We start from the raw sequence: 22,624 nt of genomic DNA on the forward strand, positions 1-22,624 counted from the left end.
ATAAAACCCCCCCACACAAAATAGTTAAGTACAAAGTAGTTTGGGAGGGAGGGCACTAGCAATTGACTGTATCAAGAAAGTCTTCATGCAGAATCTGGTGCCTGAGCTGCATCTCAAAGGAAGAGAGGGACTCTGTGTGATGGAGGTAAGTAGGGAGAGCATTCAAGGCATGGAGGAACAAGCAGTGCAAAAGCATAGAGATGGGAGCTAGATCATCATAAGTGGAAAAACAGAGTGAAGGCCAGTTTGGCTGGCCCTCCAGGGTGAAAGAAGAAGAAACCAAGATCATGGCATCTGGTACCATCACTTCCTGGCAAATGGAAGGAGAGGAAATGGAAGCAGTGTCAGATTCTTGGGCTCAAAGATCAGTCCAGATGGTGACTTCATCTGTGAAATTAAAAGATGTTAGTTCCTTGGAAAGAAAACTATGGCAATTCCAGACAGCATACTAAAAAGCAGAGACATCACCTTGTCAACAAAGGTCCATATAGTCAAAGCTATGTTTTTTCCAGTATGGATGTGAGAGTTGGACATAAGGAAAGCTGAGTGCTGCAGAATTGGCACTTTGAATTGTGGTACTAGAGAAGACTTTTGAGAGTCCTTTGGACAGCAAGGAGATCATATCAGCCAATACTTAAAGAAATTAATTCAGGCTATTCACTGGAAAGTTAAATACTGAAGCTGAAGCTTAATACTTTGGTCACATAATAAGATAATGCTCATTGGAAAAGCTCCTGGTGCTGGCAAATACTGAAGACAAAAGTAGCAGAGGATGAAATGGAGAGATGATGTTATAGAAATAATGAATGTGAACTTGGACAGACATTGAGAGATAGGGGAGGAGAGAAGGGCCTGGCATGCTGTGGTCTGTGGGATTCATGAAGAGTCAGACATGACTGAACGATTGAATAACCACAATGACAACCAGGATAGGCCTCTGGCTGCAGCTGAGCTTTTGGCTGTAGGTCTACCTGTACTCATCTGGCTTCCTGCACACCACGTCGAGTCTGCATCCCCAGTGCCGTAGCTGCATGTCCAGCTGCAAGCAATCCCTAAGGAATCCCAACTCCACCTGCAATGGAAATGGAGCTGTTAGCTCAGATGCTTCCTGGAGGCCAGGAGTCTGGGCTTGGAATTAGAAGGGTCCCATGCCAGCTGAATGCCCATGTGAAGTCCCTTCATCACTCTTAGCCTTAATTCCTCTTGGTATTAAGCAATAGTAATAATATATAACATACTTTGTATGGTGGTTATGAGAAAACTGTTCTAGAATTTTGAAGGCCCTCCCCAACAAAGACCAGAAGTCAAACCATCAAGGAGCCCTTTGGCTCCTTGGTTGAAGCAATTAAATGAATGTTCAAAGGCGACCCAGCTGTGCAGCCTAATTTGGAATGGATCTAGTTCTGAATAGTACCTTCCAAGTTTTGTGAGGTTAGTCTTCGGGTAGTGTAACAACAATGTTACTAGCAGCTGCTGTGGCTGTGTAAGGCCAATAACACCAGCACACAGTAGGGCTGCTAGCACAGGATCTTTGATCTGTTTTTCTAAGGAAAGCAACTCTAAGGGGCTAACAATCTCACTTTAATTAAACATACATGTATCATTCACTTAGTTCAGGGGGAAAAGCCAACACCCTGAACTTCAGAGAAAACACAAACAGAAATTACAAGCATACATTATATAAACAGAGCAACAGGCCTGTTATCCATCTGACCAGATCATAATAGTTACCATAGAGAGAGGCACCAACATCTTTGCTTTCAAAGCTACAGAGCTCCAGCGACTACCCAGAGTCTCATCTGTTCGAATCACACGGCACTCTCCCAGTGAGTGAGAGCCCCAAACAAAATGCTAACCTCTGAGTTTATATACCCTGTTCAGGGCCAAAGGGTATCACAGCCATGGCACTCAAACCCATGTGACCTATGCTTTCTTGTTTCTTAAGCAGGCCATCAAAGACTCCTGATTTAATCAAAGAAACAAAGGCCAGACGCATCAAAGGCACTTGATTACCTCAGTACTCCAAAAGAAAAAACAGTTAAAAAAAAGTCCCACCTTAATTATCATTAGAGGTAGGAAGTCAAGGAGATTCATCTTGTCAGCAGACTGACCACGTCACTCTCTTGCTCAAGAAAATCCCTATCTCCTCCCGGATAATTTATAAATGCCTGCATGCCTAAAAACATTGGATACAATGCTAGAATTGGAGTCAGGAACATCTGAGTTTGAATACTGCCTCTCACATGTTCTAGCAGTGTGACAGTGGGCAGGTCACTCAATGGCTTTCAGCCTCAGTTTCCCTATCTGCAAAATGAGATAATAATAGCACCTACCTCACAGGGTTGTTGTGAGGACCAAATGAGATAACATGTATAAAGTGATATATAGGTGCTAGTTATTATATCCTTCCAGACTGATTTCACATTACTGTTCCCTCCATGCCGCTCATTCCAGCCAAACTTAAGAATTTGCTATTTCCCGGTCTCACCAGTCAGTGGAATAGAGGATGTTTTCCCACTACTTCCACTGCTCTGTCAACAAAACAAAAATAACAACTGAGCTTACATCATGTTCTAAGATTTGTAAAGCACATGATCTCATTTCATTCTCACCTAAACTTGCCTGAGGTAAGAAGAACAGATCTTATTGTCCCCATTTTATCGATGAGCAAGTTGAGGCCAGGAGAAGTTTAGTGTCTTTCCAAGGGTCACACACAGCTATTAATTGGAATCTAAGTCCCGATATGAACCCAGGTCTTAAAGAACCCTACTGCAGATTCTACGTTAGGAAAGAGTGTCTTGTAGTCCTGGCCTTGGAGTCTGAGAATGGATTTCACAGAGTATGTGATTTCACATGTCAGCTCCAAGGTTTGCCAGCTGCGGGATCCTGGGTCAGTCACTTTATCTCTCTGATAAAGCTAAGTTTCAGCTTACCCTTTCTGTTGAATGGGCATTATAACAAAACTTGAACAATCTACCACCAGTGTGGTAAGACAAGCACTCTGTAAAATTAAAATAATCAATGTGAGATGTGATTACTAGGGATTTGGCCCATCTTTCAGCTATATCCTTATATTTAGGTACCCAGAGCTTTGGTCAACGTCGTGGACTTTATGAACCCCATCATCCTGCGGGAAGTGTTCCTGGGTAACCAAGACAAGTGTCCGATACTGCAGGCAAGGTAAGTGGAGGATTGGTAGCAGCATTGTATCTGCTGGTCTGCTTCATGAGGGTTGCTGGCATCCAGCTGTTGGCCCATCTGCTTCTTCATATCATACCCCATTCTTTTTGGAAACCAGATGTTTGGAGGGAGTTTCCATCTCCTGGAGTTGCCTATTCTGATTTGTGCCTGGCTCTATTCCTTCCTCACTGATGTCTGGGTTCTGGCACCGATTATGCACACACAAGATGCTAATCCGGGGACATCCATGTCTGTGTGGGCGGGACTGAAGCAAAAGATGATTTTTCAGGGAGGAATCCAATTCCCAACAAATATTTATTAAGCATGCACTATTTGCTAGGCAGCAGCTAGATGGTGCAGTGGAGAGAGCACTGAGCTTGGAATCAGCAAGGTAAATAGTGTTCCGTGACTTGCCCAGCATCACACAGCTAGTAAGTATCTGAGGCCAGATTTGAACTCAGCCAGATGTGTCTTAACTCGAGGCCCAGCACTGTCCGCTCACCACCTAGGTGCCCCACAAACTTTAAAGCGTTATATAAAAGTTATTACTGCTATTGCTTTTACTATTATTATTATTGAACTAAAAAAGATGTTGGGTTTAGCCTAAGGAGACCAGGGTTCAAGCGCCAGATCTGCTTCTTACCACTATGACTCTGCGTGGTCACTCAACCTCACCAAGTCTCAGTTTTTTGCCAGTAAAATGAAGTTAATATCTGTAGTGTCTACCTTAAATGGCAGTCCTCAATAAAACACAATTGGCAAATTGTAAAGTTTTCTACTACTGTGAGTTGCTAGTGTAACTCTGACTACCCTGGCTTCTATTGTCTGAAGGCCAGGTGTGTTATATCTCACCTCTCCCTCAGGGTTCTCTGGTCCCTTGAGGGATATTTGGGCATGTCTAGGCTCTTTGCCAATGACCCTACTCCCCATTGATGGCATTCCCAAGGGTAAGGATCCCCTGCACCCCAGTTCCATTTCCCCACTAACAGATTAGCTTTTACAAAGAAATATTTACTTTAAAGATATAATAACAAATATACAAACAGCTTAGCTCAGTTCCTATACAGCACTGTTTTAAGATCCAGGTTCATTCCCTTCCCCCAGGTTTGAATCCCAGGTACTCTAGCTTCTCTAGGCTTCCCTGCTGGGCTGTGTGGCTGCAATATCCCAAATACTGTTGGTCTGATAGTCCAGCACCTGAAACGGAGAAGGACACAGAACACAAACAAACACCCCCGGTCCATTTCTGAGGGCAAGGACAAAAAGAATGAGAAATTTTCCCTCCTCCTAGTTCAGTCTGTGGTACTCACCCTGTGGGGTAAATTGTGACCTTCACCCTCTGGATATTAGCAATAGCAGGAAAACGAGAGACTGTCTCAGTTTGTCCAGTTTTAAGGATGAGGACTGTCAAACAACGTCACTCCCACCCATGAGGTAGGAGAAGGCAGGATGCAGATTGCCTCCATGTTAAGGGATCTGGCATGCCAAGGGAATGCTCCTTACATGAGTAGTAGGGATAGCCGCAGGAGACATTCTAATGAGAAAAGGGGATAGTTTAAATTGGTATTAAATTGTTTCCTCTGTTCACATTCTCTCCTGATAGTGTGGAGGTGACCCTAAGACCTGAAAGGTTTGTGATGTCTATGGGGCTCAAGCATTAAGCTACAAAAGCACCAAGATCAGGCCTGGTAATAATCTCTGCTCCCAGGCCCAGCCTAGCAAGGTTCAGAGAAGCCCATTACCAGCACGCTGGCCCGTTTTCTTCTGTGGCGATTCATGAAAACTGTCTCCTAATTTTGTATAGAGGTTATGACCTGTCTGGGAGACAGGGGTACTGGCACCAAATGAAATTATGAACCATAGATTGGGAGTTGGAAGGGACTGCCGCCATGTCCCCTCCTTTTACAAATCGGAGAACTGAGACTGCAAAAAGCTGAAGGTCTCAAAGTTCCTCTGACTCCAAGTGCCATTCACTTTCTACTGTTAATACAGGTTTCCTCTCAATCCTTGAAGTGCAGGCATGAAATGGCGCTATAGAAAGTGCCGGATGATGGTGTCACATGGATGATGGAAATCATATCCTTGCCTTCTCAATGGGCAGGGAACAGGCTGGAAGCAGAGAGGATTTGGAAGTCAAGTTTTAAAAAAATGAAGGTAGAAAATGAATAAAGGCTGGATATTGGGTTAGAAAGCCCAGATTTGAATCCCAGGTCTACCACTTCCTTCCTACCTGAATGATCTTGGACAAGTCAAGCCTGAACCTCAGCCTCCTCATCTATGAAATGAAGGGGTTCCAGACTAGGTGACCTGTCAGATATGTCACAACTCTTAACCTATGATCTTAAAAGTATTCAAACATGCAGTTGCTCCCAATTTATGTGAATGATAGTCTATTTTCATAACTTGTTGATTTCCCTTTTTTCAGTCTTTATTCAACAGCCTACTTAGATTCCAGAAAGGTGATTAATATCATTTATATCAGGAAAGCATTTTTAAGGCACATAAGGACCAGACCTGGCCAGTGTGCTGACTGTGAGGACCGAGGGGCCTATCTGGGCAACTTCTCCAAGTGCAACCAAAACAACTTGCCCTGGTCAAAAGCCAGGCTTCCTTGATGCCAAGGTGGCCCTTCTGTGATATCTCTCTCCCACCATATTGCAGCCTTTCGTGTAACTGCCTCCTGATGGTCAGAGAAGGCTCTCCAGAGCTGGCCAGAATGAAAGAAGTCATCAAGGCCTACCACGTAAGATACAAAGACAGAGCATCTCTTCATGTCCTCCCCATCAATCAACCAACACTACCCTTATCGGGATGGCCAAGAGGATGGGAAAGAGCCAATTAATAGGGCTTAAGGGCATACCAACCTAGCTTCCTCCTGACGTCAGCTCGTGTATACAAGATGGGCATTTCATTCACCCTTCTCAGATCTAATGCCTTCCTCCTTGAATCTCAGGCTGACCCATGCTCCCCTATCATTTTCTAGCTTTATATCCGTGTCACATACCTCTTACTTGATTATAAGCTTCTCAAAGGCAGGCACTGACTGAGTCATGCTTCATTATCACCCAGAGTCCTGAGCAAAGCATCACAGATAATGATACTGAATCAATGCTGAACTGAACTGAATTGACCTGCCCTTGTTAGTTGGAGCTGCAGTTTCCTACAAGATTTCCATGTAATGAAATTTACCTCATCACCGGATCTTTTCTGTCCTAGAGTTAAGCAGGTTCAGCTGGTAGGTTTCCCATAAAATGTCCCATCAAGCTAAAATGCCCATAAAGACCTACCAGAAATAGGTTCTGTAGCTGAGAAGGGATGAAGTGAGATGGAGCAGGGAAGAACAAAAAGTGAAGGTTGTACCAAGCTCGGCCCTGATTAGGTTTCTCTAGGCGAGCTTGTGAGAGAACCCTTTGGGCTTCAACTCCGCCATCTGTAAAACCCAGGTTGTGCTAAATAATCTCTAAGGTCCTTCCAGCTCTAAATCCTCTGCTCTTAGGATGTCATAAGCTTATGATGCTTGTGATACTTTTCAAGAAAGGGCTACCCTTTTGGCCTTCACCTTGATTTATATAGTCTCATAGAATAATAGATTTAGAATTAATAGGGAAATTAGAAATCATCTAGTCCATGGGTGTCCAACCTTAGGTTTTTAGTAAAACAATGGACAATACATTTTGATGTGCCATTTTAATGAGTGCTCTGTGGTACCTCCACTTTGTTTAGTTAAGCGTTTATGTAAATTTCTATGCTTGTAGGTGGGCTGCATATATTGCACTGGGGGCCAAATGTGGCCAGTGGGCCACGTTTTGGACAGCTCTCATCTAGTCCAATTCCCTTATAGTACAAATGAGGAAATAGAGTCCTAGAGAAATAAAATGGCTTTACCAAGGTTACAAAAATAGTGCCAGAACCACCTTCAAACAGGTAGTCCGACTTCAAATCCAGGTCCCTTTCTACAGGTTTTTTGTAAAACCATAAATAAAGAGGGTGACCAGACCTACATCCACTTCTCTTTGAAAGAGTTAATGAATTTGCTCAGGAAGTGTTCCTGAGCCAAGTCCCAATGCTGGATAGAAACAAGGGTATAGAGGATTTGGAAGGAGGTTTAAGTTGAGAGGGCAGTGATACCACCTTCCCAGATTTGGATGATTAGTAGCATCAGGAGAGTGGGTGGTGGCTTTCTGACTGTGAGAGCTGATGGCCTGGGGTGTCAGATGTCCAGAAGGGCCTTCCTGCTCAGAAATGCTAGCTCAGGCACTGAGACCAGGCTGTTCCTCTTTCCCTGTTCCAGACCAGCATCCGAGAGTTGGTGGATTCAGGCCGCTATGACACCAGAGAGGACTTCACAGTGATACTGCAGCCTTTTTTTGAAAACACCAAGCTTGCCAACCAGTCGGTATGGTCCCTTCTCCTGTTCCTGCTCTTGTCCCCACTGTACAGCAGCAAGTTTCCTGTGGGGGATTCACCTAAATTCATCTTTTTATACTCCCTTGGCAACTCCACTTCTCTTCCTTCCAAGTCTAGTTTACCTTTTCCATGAAGCTTGCCCTGGAATAAATACAAAGTCTTACACTTAGGTTCAAAAAATCAGCTTCATAAGTATAAAGTGAAAGCAGCATAGTTAGCTAGCAATCTTTCTGAGGGAAAAAAAATCTGGGGTTTGAGTGGACCATAAGCTTATCACCTGTCAACAGCATTGTCAGGTGGCTTAAAAAAGCTAATACAGTCTTGGGCTACAATGAAAGATTAGTGTCAAGGACTAGGGCGGTAATAGTCTTGCTATACTCCATACTCATGAGACCACAACTAGAGTATTTTGTCTTCTGGATATCACATTTTAAGAAGTACTTTCACAACCTAGAGGACATTCAGAGGAAGGCAACCAGGACAGTGAAGGCCCTGAATTCATAGCGCGTGAGAGTTAGTTAAAGGAACTGGGCCCTGAACAATAATAGCTGGCATTTATGTAACACTTTAAGGTTCGCAAAATTCAATACAAATATTATTTCGTTTCACCCTCAAACAACCTCTTTTACAAATGAGAACACCAAGGTTTAGAGAGGTCAGGTGAATTGCCCAAGGTCACACAGCTAGTAAGTATCTGAGGAAGGATTTGAACTCTGGTCTTCCTAAGTCATGGTTCAGCCCACTCTATTTCACCAACTAGACTGCTCTAAAAAGATAAAAAAAAAGACTTGCTATGGTGCAAAAATAGGGAGTCATGGCAAAAGTGGACTGAAGCCAGCTCAAGAGAGATTGTTTTCAAACTTTCAGTGTGAGCGTTGTTTCTTTTTTTGTTTATTTAATATTTTTAGTTTTTAGCATTGATTTCCACAAGATTTTGAATTACAAATTTTCTCCCCATTTCTACCCTCCTCCCCACACTCCAAGGTGGCATATATTCTGATTTCCCCATTCCCCAGTCAGCCCTCCCTTCTGTCACCCCACTCCCCCCCATCCCTTTTCCGTTTACTTTCTTGTAGGGCAAGATAGATTTCTATGCCCCATTGCCAGTATATCTTATTTCTTAGTTGCATGCAAAAACTTTTTTTTGAACATCTGCTTTTAAAACTTTGAGTTCCAAATTCTCTCCCCTCTTCCCTCCCCACCCACCCTCCCTAAGAAGGCAAGCAATTCAACGTAGGCCACATGTGTATCATTATGTAAAACCCTTCCACAATACTCATGTTGTGAAAGACTAACTATATTTTGCTCCTTCCTAACCTATCTGCCTTTACTGAATTTTATCCCTTGACCCTGTCCCTTTTTGAAAGTGTTTGCTTTTGATTACCTCCTCCCCCTATCTCCCCTCCCTTCTATCATCCCCCCTTTTTTTATCTCCTTCCTCCTTCTTTCCTGTGGGGCAAGATACCCAATTGAGTTTGTATGTTATTCCCTCTTCAAGTCAAATCTGATTAGAGCAAGATTCACTCATTCCCCCTCACCTGTACCCTCTTCCCTTCCTGCAGAACTGCTTTTTCTTGCACTTTTATGTGAGATAATTTACCCCATTCTATCTCTCCCTTTCTCTGTCTCAATATATTCCTCTCTCATCCCTTAATTTTATTTTATTTTTTTAGATATCATCCCTTCATATTCAACTCACCCTGTGCCCTCTGTCTATATATATGTGTATATTCCCTTCAGCTACCCTAATACTGAGGTCTCTTGAATTACACACATCACCTTTCCATGTAGGAATGTAAACAAAACAGCTCAACTTTAGTAAGTCCCTTATGATTTCTCTTTCTTGTTTACCTTTACATGCTTCTCTTGATTCTTGTGTTTGAAAGTCAAATTTTCTATTCAGCTCTGGTCTTTTCACTGAGAAAGCTAGAAAATCCTCTATTTTATCAAAAATCCATATTTTGCCTTGGAGCATGATATTCAGTTTTGCCAGGTAGGTGATTCTTGGTTTCAATCCTAGCTCCATTGACCTCTGGAATATCATATTCCAAGCCCTTTGATCCCTTAAGGTAGAAGCTGCTAGATCTTGTGTTATCCTGATTGCATTTCCACAATATTCAAATTGTTTCTTTCTGGCTGCTTGCAGTATTTTCCCCTTGACCTGGGAGCTCTGGAATTTAGTGACAATGTTCCTAGGAGTTTTCTTTTTGGGATCTATTTGAGGAGGCATTCAGTAGATTCTTTCAATTTCTATTTTATCCTCTGGCTCTAGATTATCAGGGCAGTTCTTCTTGATAATTTCTTGAAAGATGATATGTAGGCTCTTTTTTTGATCATGGCTTTCAGGTAGTCCAATTATTTTTAAATTATCTCTCCTGGATCTATTTTCCAGGTCAGTGGTTTTTCCAATGAGATATTTCACATTGTCTTCCACTTTTTCATTCCTTTGGTTCTGTTTTATAATATCTTGATTTCTCATAAAGTCACTAGCTTCCATTTGCTCCAATCTAATTTTTAAGGTAGTATTTTCTTCAGTGGTCCGTTGGACCTCCTTTTCCATTTGGCTAATTCTACCTTTCAAGGCATTCTTCTCATTGGCTTTTTGGAGCTCTTTTGCCATTTGAGTTAGTCGATTTTTTAAGGTGTTGTTTTCTTCAGTGTATTTTTCAGTACTTGAGTACATGAGAGAGCAATCTGAAAGTGGCCTGATGCTCTCCTCTCCCCCCACGCCTTCTACACCCATTTTTCATTGGTGGGTGATGGGAAGGAGGAATAAGTAATACTGACTGCTTGTGTTGGATATAATCAAGTCCTTGAAACTAGTGAGAGAGAAGGGGCACAGGGAACATGACCATGGTCAAAACAGCTCTACTTGGGCCTGGCCTTTGGGCCAAAGCCTCTTTTTATCCCAACCCAAGGCCACCAGGGGACAATTAACCTAAGGCATAATATATCTCTTCTGATTGGCTGCCAAAGGCAGAATCAACATTGCCCTGCTTTTTCAAAGAAAACTGAACAGTTTTTTTCTCACTTGTGCCCTAAGGTGCGGTATTATATGTATGTGCCTAATAAATTATGAATTGTTTATCCTGGACTTTAAAAGCTAAATTAAAGGAAAAAAAGGAGGAGGAAGACATGTCACCTGAGGCTTAACTAGGTCATTTGAGGCTGTCAAGCCATAAGGCTTTTTAATGATTCTCTCTTTATTTTTTGAGCAGAAATGAGAGAAAAAATGATTCCCTCTTAAAATAAGTCAGATCTGTGAAGGGGCTAATGACTCACAAATCTTCTGTAAGAGAGGGAGAGATTAGCCTGCTTGCCCATCCCCATACCCTTCAGATTATTATATTATGCCACCTATCTCCAAAGTAAAAAGAATGGAAGCTCCTTGAGTACAGGGATGGTTCCATGTTTTCTTTTTTTAATCTTTGAATCTCAAGCAGCTTTCACATAGTAGGTACTTAAAATAAATGTTTGTTTAAATTAAATGCTAGATTTGCAATCATAAGTCCATTTTTCTCCCTTGGAATTCCAAAAGCATTTTGGTTTTTACCTCTCTTATGCCTTTATATGTCTTTGTATTATATACTTCTTATGTATAGAATTTATCTTGTTTGTTAGGCTATATTCTTCAGGATGGGGCTCTGTGTTATTTATCTCTCTTTTTCCCAGACTAACACAGAGTAGACTCTTAATACGTGATTCCTAACGCTTCAGCTGTCAGTGCCTCCTTCGCCCATAAGCGAACAAACAAAATTACCCTGTACCAATTTAATATCTGCATGTTGTCTTACCTAACAGAATGTAAGCTTCTTGAAGTGGATCTTTTGGTAATTTGTGTCTTTGAATGAATGCCTAGCACCCTTCACAGTCCCTTGCACATGATTATGTGCTTATGATAAATGCTTGTTAATTAGGATTTTTTCAGTCAATGAAAATCTGCCTTATCTCCCATCTTTTCTTCCCCATTGAGAAAGCAGGAAAACGAAACCTGTCACAAACATGAATAGTCAAGTAAAACAAATTTCCCAACTGGTCATATCTCTCCAAAATACGTCTCAATCTGTACTCCATTGCCTCTCTATCAAGAGGTGGAAAGCATGCTTCAACAGGAGTACTCTGTTTATCTTTACAATGTTATAGTTAAATATAAATTGTTCTCCTGGTTCTCACTTTATTCTACAATGGTCCCTACAAGTCTTCCCAGGTTTCTCTGAAATCATCCACTTCATCATTTCTTATAGCACAATAGTATTCCATCACATATGTATGCTATAGCTTTTCAGCCATTCTCCATTTGATGGGCACTCCCTCACTTTCCAGCTCTTTGTCACCTCAAAAAAAAGAGCTGCAGTAATTGTTTTTGTACATATGGGATGTTTTCCTCTTTCTTTAATCTCTTTGGAATAAAGACCTAGTTAGTGGTATCAGTGTGCACACTGTAATAGCTTTTTGGGCATCGTTCCAAATTGTTTCCCAGAATAGTTGTACTAGTTCACAGCTTTTCCAACAGTGCATTAAAGTACCTGTTTTCCTATAGCCCCTCCAACATTTGTCATTTTCCCTTTTTCTTTACTTTGGAGGGGGAATTTCAGAGTTATTTTAATTTACATTTTTCTAATTAATGATTTTGAACATTTTTTTAATATGGATATTGATATTGTGAATTTTTTTCTTGAAAACTGTCTGTGTCCATCCATATCCTTTAACAATTTATCAACTGGGGATAGCTTTAATTCTTATACATTTGAATCAGTTCCTACACATCCTAGAGAGAAAATTGCTGCAGAGATTTTCCCCATTTGCCTGCTTCTCTTCTATTTTTAGCTGCATTGCTTTTGTTTGAAAAAACCTTTTCAAAATTTTATGTAATTATAATTGCCTATTTTATTTTCTGTGATCTTTTCTATTTCATGATTGTTCATGAACTCCTCCCTCATCCATAGATGTGACAGATTTCTTCTTTGCTCCTCTAATTTATGATGTCATCTCTAAGTCATGCACCCATTTGGAGTTTATCTTGGTATAAAGTGTCAGCTATTTATCTAGACCTAATTTCTACCAGACTGCTTTTTTGTTTTTTTCTATAGTTTTTGTCATAGTGAGTTCTTAGCCTGGGATATTTGGGGTTTGCCAAACACTATTGTGCTTGTTTGTGTCTGTTTATTATATACCCAGCCTGTTCCATTGATCAACCTTTCTTTTTTAACCAGTACCAAATTGTTTTGATGATTACTGCTCTGTAGTATAGTTTGAGATCCAGTACTGCTAAGCCCTGTTCCTTCCTTTTTTTTTTTTTTTGGTTGTATTCCTTGAAATTCTTGACTTTTTGTCTTCAAATGAATTTGACTATGACTTTTTTTAGCTCTACAAGGTAATTCTTTGGTGATTGGTATACCACTGAGTAAATAAATTAAACAGTATTGTCATTTTTATTATATTAACTCAGTCTACTCATAAGCAAGCAATATTCTCTAATTACTTAGGTCTATCTTTATTTGTGTGAAGAGTATTTTTTATTTGTATTTGCATAGCTCCTATGTGTGTCTTGGCAGGTAGCCTCCAAAATAGTTTATACTTTCTGTAATCATTTTAAATGGATTTTTTTCTGTATTGCTTCCTCCTAGATTTAGTTGGTAATATGCAAATATGCTGATGATGTATATGAGTTTATTTTATATCTTACAACTTTACAGATGTTGTTTCAATTAGTTTTTTAGTTGACTCCCTAGGGTTCTCTAAGTAAATCTCATCTGCAAAAAAAAAAAGCAGTAATTTTGTTTCTTCTTTGTTCTGTCTTTTCCCTCAATCTTATTTTCTTGTTTTTATTGCTATAGCTAGTATTTCTATCACTAGACAGAACAATAATGGTAGTAATGGACTCCAGTCTTACTGGAAAGGCCTTCAGTTTATCCCCATTACAGATGATACTGGCTCTTGGTCTTAAAGAGGTATCATTTATCACATTAAGAAAAGCTCTTTTTATTCCTATGCCATCTAGTGATTTTTTAAAAATAAGAATGGGTTTTTTATCTTATCAAAAGCTTTCTTCTGTATCTATTGTTAAAGCATGTGATTTTTGTTGTTCTTGCATTTTGATTAATTGATGAATTGAATGGAATTCAATTAATTTCTCTCATCAGGATGGAAGCCCAGATGTCTCCTTCTTTGCCCCAGACTGTATCCAGCCAAGTCAGAAATTCCACTCCCAGCTCTCCAGAGCCCTTTGGAACAATATGGTAAATGACCGGGGTGCTTACATTTATACCAAAGATGGGCAAGTTTATGACATTGAATCTCTAGCCTTTTCCCAAGCTCTGTGCAAAGGAGTCATCTTATTCTCACCCTTCCATTGCAGACAAAGAAAGAGCCAGGCTCCCAGAGGGGTATAATGACTGATGCTGGCGTGACACTACAAGTCAGGGGAAGAACAGAGATAACACTTCAGAATCCCCCAAGCCCATTGCCACCATGTGACTAGAGAGTGTTTCAAAACTCTATGGGATCTGTGATCTCATTGATGTTGGTATTCCATCCAACAATGCCCATCACAGCCCATCCTGCCTCCCCTGTCCTAGTGGGAGGTGGTAGCTTAGTATAGGGAAAAAGTGTTGACTCTGGATTCAGAAGGCTTAAGTTGAAGTCCCTGCTTTGCTACTGGGACACCTGTGTGACCTTAGGGAAGTCATTTAACCTCCCTCAGTCTCAGTTTCCTCATCTATAAAATGAGGACATTTGATTTGATGGCATCTGAGATCACTTCTGACTCTAAATCTGTGATATCATGATACAGCAATCTTCCCATTGGTTCACCTCTAATGGTCCACTTACCATGCTGTTAGTTTTCTGCTAGATCAGGGGTTCTTAACCTAGGGTCCATGAACTTTAAAAAAATATATATTTTGATTGCTGTATTTCAATACAACTGGTTTCCTTTATAATATTATATATTTTATTTTATGCATTTAAAATCATAATTCTGAGTAGGGGACCATAGGCTTCACCAGACTGAATGCCAAAGGGAATCACATTTTTATGCAACATAAATAGGTGACCTTTGACATTGTGTAGGTACGTCTGAACACATGAGTTATTCATTTATTGTTCCTTATCCTGGCTATGTAAATATACCACCATTTTTTTCTGTTCAAACATTTTTTTTTATTGTATGTATAGTAAATATGAATGGGCTTTCATTTGTATGAAAAGGCGCATAATTGGCCATTCAAATTTTGGCAGACAGAAAAGGAGTAAGAAGATGTATTTCTTCCCAGTCAAACTAAAGAAGATGGAGTGAAGAGAGGAACGAATGTATAGATTGGCTTCGTGGAGTGAGATAGGGATATAGTATTGATGGTAGACACCATAGACGAATAATATATGTTATAATTCAGTGGTTCAGTCACATCCAACACTTCATGTCCCTGTGGACCATAGCAAGCCAGTAGATCCTAGAATGGTTTACCATTTCCTTCTCCAGTTCATTAAGGCAAACAGAAGTTAAGTGCTTGCCCAGGGTCACATAGCTAGGAAGCATCTGAGGCAGGATTTGAATTCAGGTCTTCCTGACTCCAGGACCAGTACTCTATCCATGGAGCCAGCTAGCTACCTCTGAATATGATATAGTATTTCTTAATCCTTTTTTATCATGGACTGTTTTGTCTGGTGAAATCCATGGACCCTTTCTCAGAAAGATGTTTTTAAATGCACAAAATAAAATACATGGAATTACCAAGAAAGGCAATTATATTGAAATACTGTTATCACATATTTAAAAAACAAGTTCACCAACCCTAGATGACCTGGAATGGTTTTGCTGGAGAGCCCAGCTCCACACAACTTGGAAATTCCTGGAAGAACCTACTACCTGGGATGTGGCCAATGAATGCTAGAGGAAACACATCCACTAATCTCCACCACTGCTTCTGCTTTCCCTTTTTATAGCTTGAACCATTAGGGAAGAAGATGGATTTCTTGGATTTGACAGCAGATATAGCTCTATCCTGCCCAACCCAGGTAATGAAGTTTTTTCCAGAGGGATCGTAGTTGTGACCTTTGCCTTGAACTAATCTCCTCTATCTGTCCTCTCAGTCCCTTTTACCCTCAGATACTGCCAATGCCCATTTCCTTAGTTTTCCCTTTTCCATTTAATTGGGGAAGGTTGTGTGGAGATGGTGATATTTGAGATGGGCCCCCAAGGAGTTTGGTTGAGAAAGGAATGGTAAGTATAGCTTTGGAAATGGGAGAACAGGAACAAAGGAACTTAAGAGAAGATTTCTATAACCAGGGGATATGAGCAAGATAGAGAAAAAAAAAGTCAAGAGAAATATGGGTGGGCCTCAGAGGAGCAGAGTGATATGATGGGAGAATCTGTCCAGAAAGCTCTTTGTAAAGTTGTCTGGAAGAGGAAGAGGGACCACACATTTGGGGGACTTGTGTGGGAGCAAAATAACCAAGAATCACTCAGTAAACCCTAGTGATGCTCCATTGCGTCTGGAATGGAGAAGTGGAGTCTGGAGGAGTTTCGTCATTTGCTTGTTTTTTTTTAATCAAGAATAGAAATGAAAGAGGAGAACTCAAGAAATATGCAGAGAGAAACTAGTAGGACTGGAAAGAATCCCTCTCCTTAAGGATGAGCATTTAAGCAGTGACTCAAAAACTGGTTTGGAAATGGGGGTGGGTTTGGAGAATACTTGGAAATTCAGTGTTTTTGGCTTGCCAACCAGTCTGCCTCTGGTAGCTTTTTTAAAAACCAAATTAGGCCAAAATCTGAGAGATGGTAAGAGATAGGATAGAGATATAATGGAAAAATGGGTGGGAAAATCAGAAGGTTCTGATTCCAAAGGACCTATCTTTAAATCCCAGTTCTACTACTTATTCTGTGACATTGGGCAAGTTACTTCAGCCAATCTATTAGTCAGTAAGCATTTAATAAGCACCTTCTATGTGCCAGGCACTGTGCTAAGTGTTCGGGATACAAAAAGAGGCAAAAGAGATCCTTGGCCTCAAGGAAGTAACAATCTAATGGGGGAGACAAGAGACAAACAAATATATACAAAGCAAGCTGTGTACAGGATAAATAAGAAATAATTAACAGAGGGACCTCCATTTCCTGTAAAATGAAGGAGTTGGGCTAGAGGTCCTCTAAGGCAGAGGAGGAGGTAAGGGTTGTGGGCCTTGCTGTCCTATTGAGAGGATGAAAGATTGGAGTAGAAGCCAAATCTTTGAAGTTAAATATTGAGGATTCACAGAAAGGCAAAAACATTCTTTGCCCTCTAGGAGCATATATACATATATATAGCCACACACATACATACACATATGTATACATACATACATACATACATATATATATATATATACACATCTACACACACACACACACACAAACACATACCTGAGAACACACATACGTGCACACACACATATACATATACATACACACACATACATATATACATATACATACATATGCACATATGCATATAATACACATACATATATACATATACATGTGTGTATGTGTATGTATGACAGGGCTGCTAACCTTCCCTTTTCTCTGCAAGCTCAGCCAGGAGCTTGGCCTGTGCCATCTGCCCACCCTCTACCATCTTGTATGAGAGAACAGGTTGACTAAGAAAAAAATTTCAGTTTTTACTTTTGCCACACAACGAGTGGCATTGTGCAAATTATTTAATTTCTTACTGTCTCCAAAATAGGGTCACCAAAGGGAGCCATCCTTTGCTTAATAGTTTAACCAGGATTTCTTCAGCATTTACCCTGTGCAAGGTCTATCACCAAAATCTCCCTTCTCGCGCTGTGGCATGCCAGGGGCACTTCGTTTTGAAGTCTGTAGTTCTGGAGCTCTGCAAAGCTGGAGAGGCTTTGGACACCGGGCTGGCTGTTGATTGTCTCAGACTTGGTTTGAGACATGGGTTGGGCTACAGGGGAAAGAATCTTTTACCTTGAGTGGCACCCATACCTACGAAATAAGCTTCTGGAAATATATACAAGGCTAGATCCTGCGAGAGAGACAAAGATAAATATTAGCATTCATATTGCATTTTAGGGTTTGCAAAGCACTTTAAATATATTATCTCACACAGCTAATGTCTAAGGCTGGATTTGAACTCAGGAAGAGGAGTCTTCCTTATTCTAGGCCTGGACCTCTATCCACTGAGCCACCTAACTACCTACAAATTTTACTAGCAGTAGTTAGAGCAGATGTCTCCTGAATGTAGCCCAAACCAGATTAAAATGTAATATGCATGTGTTTAACAAAATAAAAATACAATGTATATTTCTACGTAAAAAAACCTTAAATATATTATCTTGTTTTATCCTAACAACAGCCCTATGAGTCACAGGCTATTAACTTCATTTCATAGATTTAAAAAAAAAAAAAACTGAGTCCAAGAGAGGTTAATTGACTTGTTCAGGGTCATGTAGCTCCTAAGTGTCCGAGGCTGGATTTGAACTTAGGTCTTTTTGATTCCAGGCCCAGTGCTCTATCCATCATCTTTCCTTGCACCAAAAATCCTCACAACCTCAGTGTCATGTTCACCTAGTCACTTTCTCTCATTCACGTCTACCCCTGTCCCACATCCATCCCCTTCTCTCCACTCACACATACCACCCTACTTTATCTGGGGAACCTGCTGCTTTCCAGAGGAGTCTGTTCTTGAAGAGACCCTACTGGTCTTAAGCAATGATCCCAAGATAGTCTCTCCAGGGGCAGGAAAGGTTTTGGTCAGCAAGCAGTACCTCTGACTTTCTAGGCAACTATTACAATCTTCACTATTGGTGGGGGGAAGGGGAGGTGCCCCTGAAGTCTAATATTTCCTCCTTCCCAGAAGTCTGCTAGGATAACCCATCAATAATAGCTGACATTTACTTGTGTTTGCTAAGCACTTTATCAACATGATGTCATTTGAACCTCACAACAGCCCAGTGAGATAGCTACTATAGGTTTTATATGGGGTCCTACAGGCTCATTTTGTGTGTGAGGAGACTGAAGCCCCCAAATTAAGTAACTTGCCCATGGTTACACAGCTAGTGTTAGAAGTAGGATTTGAACTTGGACTTCCCCTACCCCTATACCTTCCTTCTTTTTGAAGGACAATATACCCATCCCTTTCCCCTGTGAGATGAGCAAGTCCAAGGCTACAAAGTCCTCCTTCCAGGAACCTATAGAAGTCCATTTCTGAGAGGCCTGGTTGCTAAGCAACTCTGGAATCCATTCCAAGAAGGTCCATCTGTTGGCAAGCACATCTTTTGCTACATAAGACAACTTACTCTGCCAGCCATGGGCTCCATCTGCTCCATTCCTCTGTGACTTAAAGTTATATAAAACTGCATGTGTGTTAGGGGGCCAGGCAGCAAGCATTTTAAATGGAACCAAATCTAAACATAGAGGTAACAGGCAGGACCTGAGCAGGGGTGGGTGAGGAGGAAGAGGTAGCTGCCAAGTGCTTTCATTCCCTTCCTCCCCCTAATCAAGTTGTAGATGCATTCTCCTTGTACCAGGTAGAATGGTTTCTCATTTTTAGCTATTTCTAAAGCACTTTCTATTGGACAACTTTTTAAAAGTTGGCTCTCGATTATCTATATATGCTAATGGCCATCCCCATGGAGCATGCAAGGGGATAGGTCTGGGGCCCCATCATGTCTGCCTTTTCCAGGAATACATGTTCTGATGGGGCACTACCCATGAAATGCTGTCTCTGCCTTGGCCACCAAAAGTGCTGAGCACAAGTCCCCAGAAGGGGCCAGGGCACAGATCTATCCTCACAGCTATCCCCACGGGAACTCTATGGAATAGCCCACTTTACAGCTTGGACTGGCTTCTTAGGGAGAAGGCCTTAGTCCCTCAAGAGCTTGAGAGTTCTAATTTTTCCTGGCTTAGGAAGAAAGGATGCTAATTCAAGATCAGGGCTGTAGGGTAGGGTTTGACCAAGAGACAGAGAATGAGTCTGAGAGGCAGAGACTTAAACAGAAAGAGACAGAGGTACAGACAGACAAGAGAGACACAAAGGTACAGAGAAAGAAAGAGAGACAGAATAAGACATAGAGGCATGGACACAGACAGAAATAAACAGAAAGAGACAAAGGTACAGACAGACAGAGAGGTACAGAGAGACAAGAGAGACACAAGGTACAGAGAAAGAGAGACAGACACAGAGATACAGACAGAGAGATAGGGTGCCCTTTACTTTCCTCTCAAAATCAACTCCACTCCCCACTGGACTTTCTATATTTTTCTTAATAAGATTCAATTTTCCCAGTGTAATACATCCTTGTAAGACACAGCAATCACTGAATTCACAGCAGGGATGTTTTAGCGAGAATCTCAGAGGGGTGTAGGGTGTGTGTGTGTGTGTGTGTGTGTGTGTGTGCATGTGTGCATGCCTGTGTGTAGATGACTGGAACAGGATCAAATTCTGGGAAGAACGAAGTGGAAGAAGAGGGAGACATTTCCTCTATCCAAGCCTTTTGTGTGAACACAGTTCCAGCTCAGCAGACCATTAAAGGGCTTTTCATCACTGCCCAGTAAGCTCACAAGAAACACCTGTGCTTATTTTAAAGTCTGGAGGGAAAAGGTCCCTCCATCATGCATTTCTGGAAATAGGCTCCCCAAGACTCTGTTTAGACATTGTTTGTGTGTGCTCTGAGAACTAGGCCCCCGTTGGCCTGTCTGTCTCCTACTCCCCATTACAGTGGTGACCCAGGCTGCGAACTTAGGTCACCTTGACTCAAACAAATTCTTCAGTTAGGATTTTAAAGTCCTTTACAATCTTTTCCCCCTCCTCCAGCCAATAGAATATAACCAAGAATTGTTTAATTTTTGTCTTTGTATCTTCCTATGTCTAAGTTTTTAATATATTCTAATTGATTGATCTCTCATAGTTAATCCCTTGTCAGTCAGTGAGTCAACAAGTTGTTGCTGTTATTGTTCAATCATGTCTGACATTCTGTAACCCCATTTGATGGTTTTCTTAGCAAAGATGCTGGAATGGTTTTCCATTTCCTTCTCCAGCTCATTTGACAGATGCAGAAACTGAGGCAAACAGGGTTAAGTGACTCGCCCAAGGTCACACAGGTAGCACATGTCTGAGGCTGGATTTGAACTCAGATATTCCTGACTCCAGGCTGAGTACTCTATCCATTAGCTGTCCCGGAGTCAACAAGTACTATATTTACTAAGCAATTACTACTGCCAATGGCTGTGCTGATTGCTGGGGATACAAAGGCAAGAACTGTCCCTGCCCTCAAGGAAGTGATCCTTGTGCCTAAAGTCTCTAGGCCTCTCCTTTCTATTTCATTCCACACTCTCCTACTACAGCAATCCAGGCTTCTATTACCTTACACTTGGTTTTCCGCAATAGCAATTTTTCAACGTTTTTTTAAAGTTTTATGTTCCAAATTCTATACCTCCCTTCCCTCCCCATTCCCTGAGACAATAAGCAATCAGATATAGGTTATACATGTATAATCATGCAAAACATTTCTATATTAGTAGTTTTGTCTAAGAAGACTTGAAAAGAAAAAAGGAAGTGAAAGGTAACACGTTTTAGTCTATATTCAGACAATACCAGTTGTTTCTCTGGAGGCAGATAGTATGCTTCATCATTAGTCCTTTGGGATTATCTTGAATCATTGTGTTGCTGAGAATAGCTAAATCATTGATCATTGTACAATATTGTTGGTACCATGTACATTGTTCTCCTGGTTCTGCTCACTTCACTTTGCATCAGTTCATGTAGGTTTTTCTGAAGCCATCCTGCTTTTCATTTCTTATAGCACAATAATATTCCATCAGAATCATATACCGCAACTTGTTCAGCCATTCCTCAATTGATGGGCATCCCTTGAAATTCTAGTTCTTAGCCATCACATAAAGAATTGCTATAAATATTTTTGTACAAATAGGTCCTTTTCCCTTTTTTGTGGTGTCTTTGGGATAGGGACCTAGCAGTGGTATCGTTGGATCAAAGGGTATGCACAGTTTTATAGCCCAGAGGCAGGATTTTTAACCCAGCAATGCACCACCTTGTCTACTACACTATGCCTCAATGGGCCTGTTCCAGAAGCCCTTCCTTTTGACAGAAGCTGCCAGAATTTGCACTCGCTCCACAGGCAGAGCCTTTGGGAGCCTTGACAGAGTCCCCAGCGTGCTTCTCTTTGCTTCTAAAATAAAATGCAAGCACTTCTGTTCAGCACTTAAATCTATTCCCAAACTGGCTCCAGCCTCCCTTTGCAGCCTTTCGCATATTCTGCTTTCTAGCCAGACTGGCTTCCTTGCTGTTTCCCACAAATATCATTCTGTCTCTGTGCAGCACAGGCTTTGCCCTATGACTGGCATGTACTCTCTTTTTACCTCTTCCTCTTAGAATCCCTAGCTTCCTTCAAGGCTCAACTCAATTGGCAGCTCCTACCCCAGGCCTTTTCCTGATCTTCCTAGTTGTTTTTCTCTGTGCCTAGTTAGTCCTTTTTTTTTTTTAAATTTTATATTTACCTATCTCTGGAACTGTTGATCCCTCCTCCATCAATGGAAGGAAATCTTCTAGAGGGTAGAGACTATTCCATTTTTGTTTTTATGTCGCCAGGGCCTACCACAGTGCTTGGCACACAGTAGGCAACCTAATAAACGCTTAATGAATAAATCATGAGGCCTTGAAGAAGGACTATAATGAAAGATGAATTATTTTTAAAATCACAAATTTATATGTAATTTATTCTTTAAATTGATATCTCAGAAATAATTAGAGAACAAGACGTAGAATTCTAGCAGTACTGGAAAGAAAACTGTCTCCTACCAGGGAAATGAGAATCATAGGGTCATAGATTTAGAACAATGAGCAAGATTTCAAAGGTCACCTAGTTCAGACCTCTCATTTTACAGAGGAGTAAACTGATGCCCAGCCAAGTTAACTTGTCCAAAGCCGGATAGGTAGTAAGAGACAAAGGTAGGATTTAAGTGCAGGGCCTCCGGACCCAGAACCATTGCTCTTTCCACAGATTTTATTTCGTTGTTGTT

General features: G+C 41.0%; 1 protein-coding gene across 1 annotated transcript in view; it reads left to right on the plus strand.

Annotated features, from left to right (window-relative positions):
• PLB1 (phospholipase B1) overlaps nt 1-22,624 on the plus strand; it is a 191,756-nt gene that overhangs the window by 109,555 nt on the left and 59,577 nt on the right. Inside the window, 5 exon segments of the mRNA XM_036749921.1 lie at nt 3,080-3,180; nt 5,842-5,923; nt 7,472-7,576; nt 13,731-13,826; nt 15,532-15,603. Of these exon segments, the coding sequence (XP_036605816.1) occupies nt 3,080-3,180; nt 5,842-5,923; nt 7,472-7,576; nt 13,731-13,826; nt 15,532-15,603 (456 nt within the window).

The sequence above is a fragment of the Trichosurus vulpecula genome, chromosome 3 (assembly GCF_011100635.1).
Source record: "Trichosurus vulpecula isolate mTriVul1 chromosome 3, mTriVul1.pri, whole genome shotgun sequence".
Classification (NCBI taxonomy): Eukaryota; Metazoa; Chordata; class Mammalia; order Diprotodontia; family Phalangeridae; genus Trichosurus; species Trichosurus vulpecula.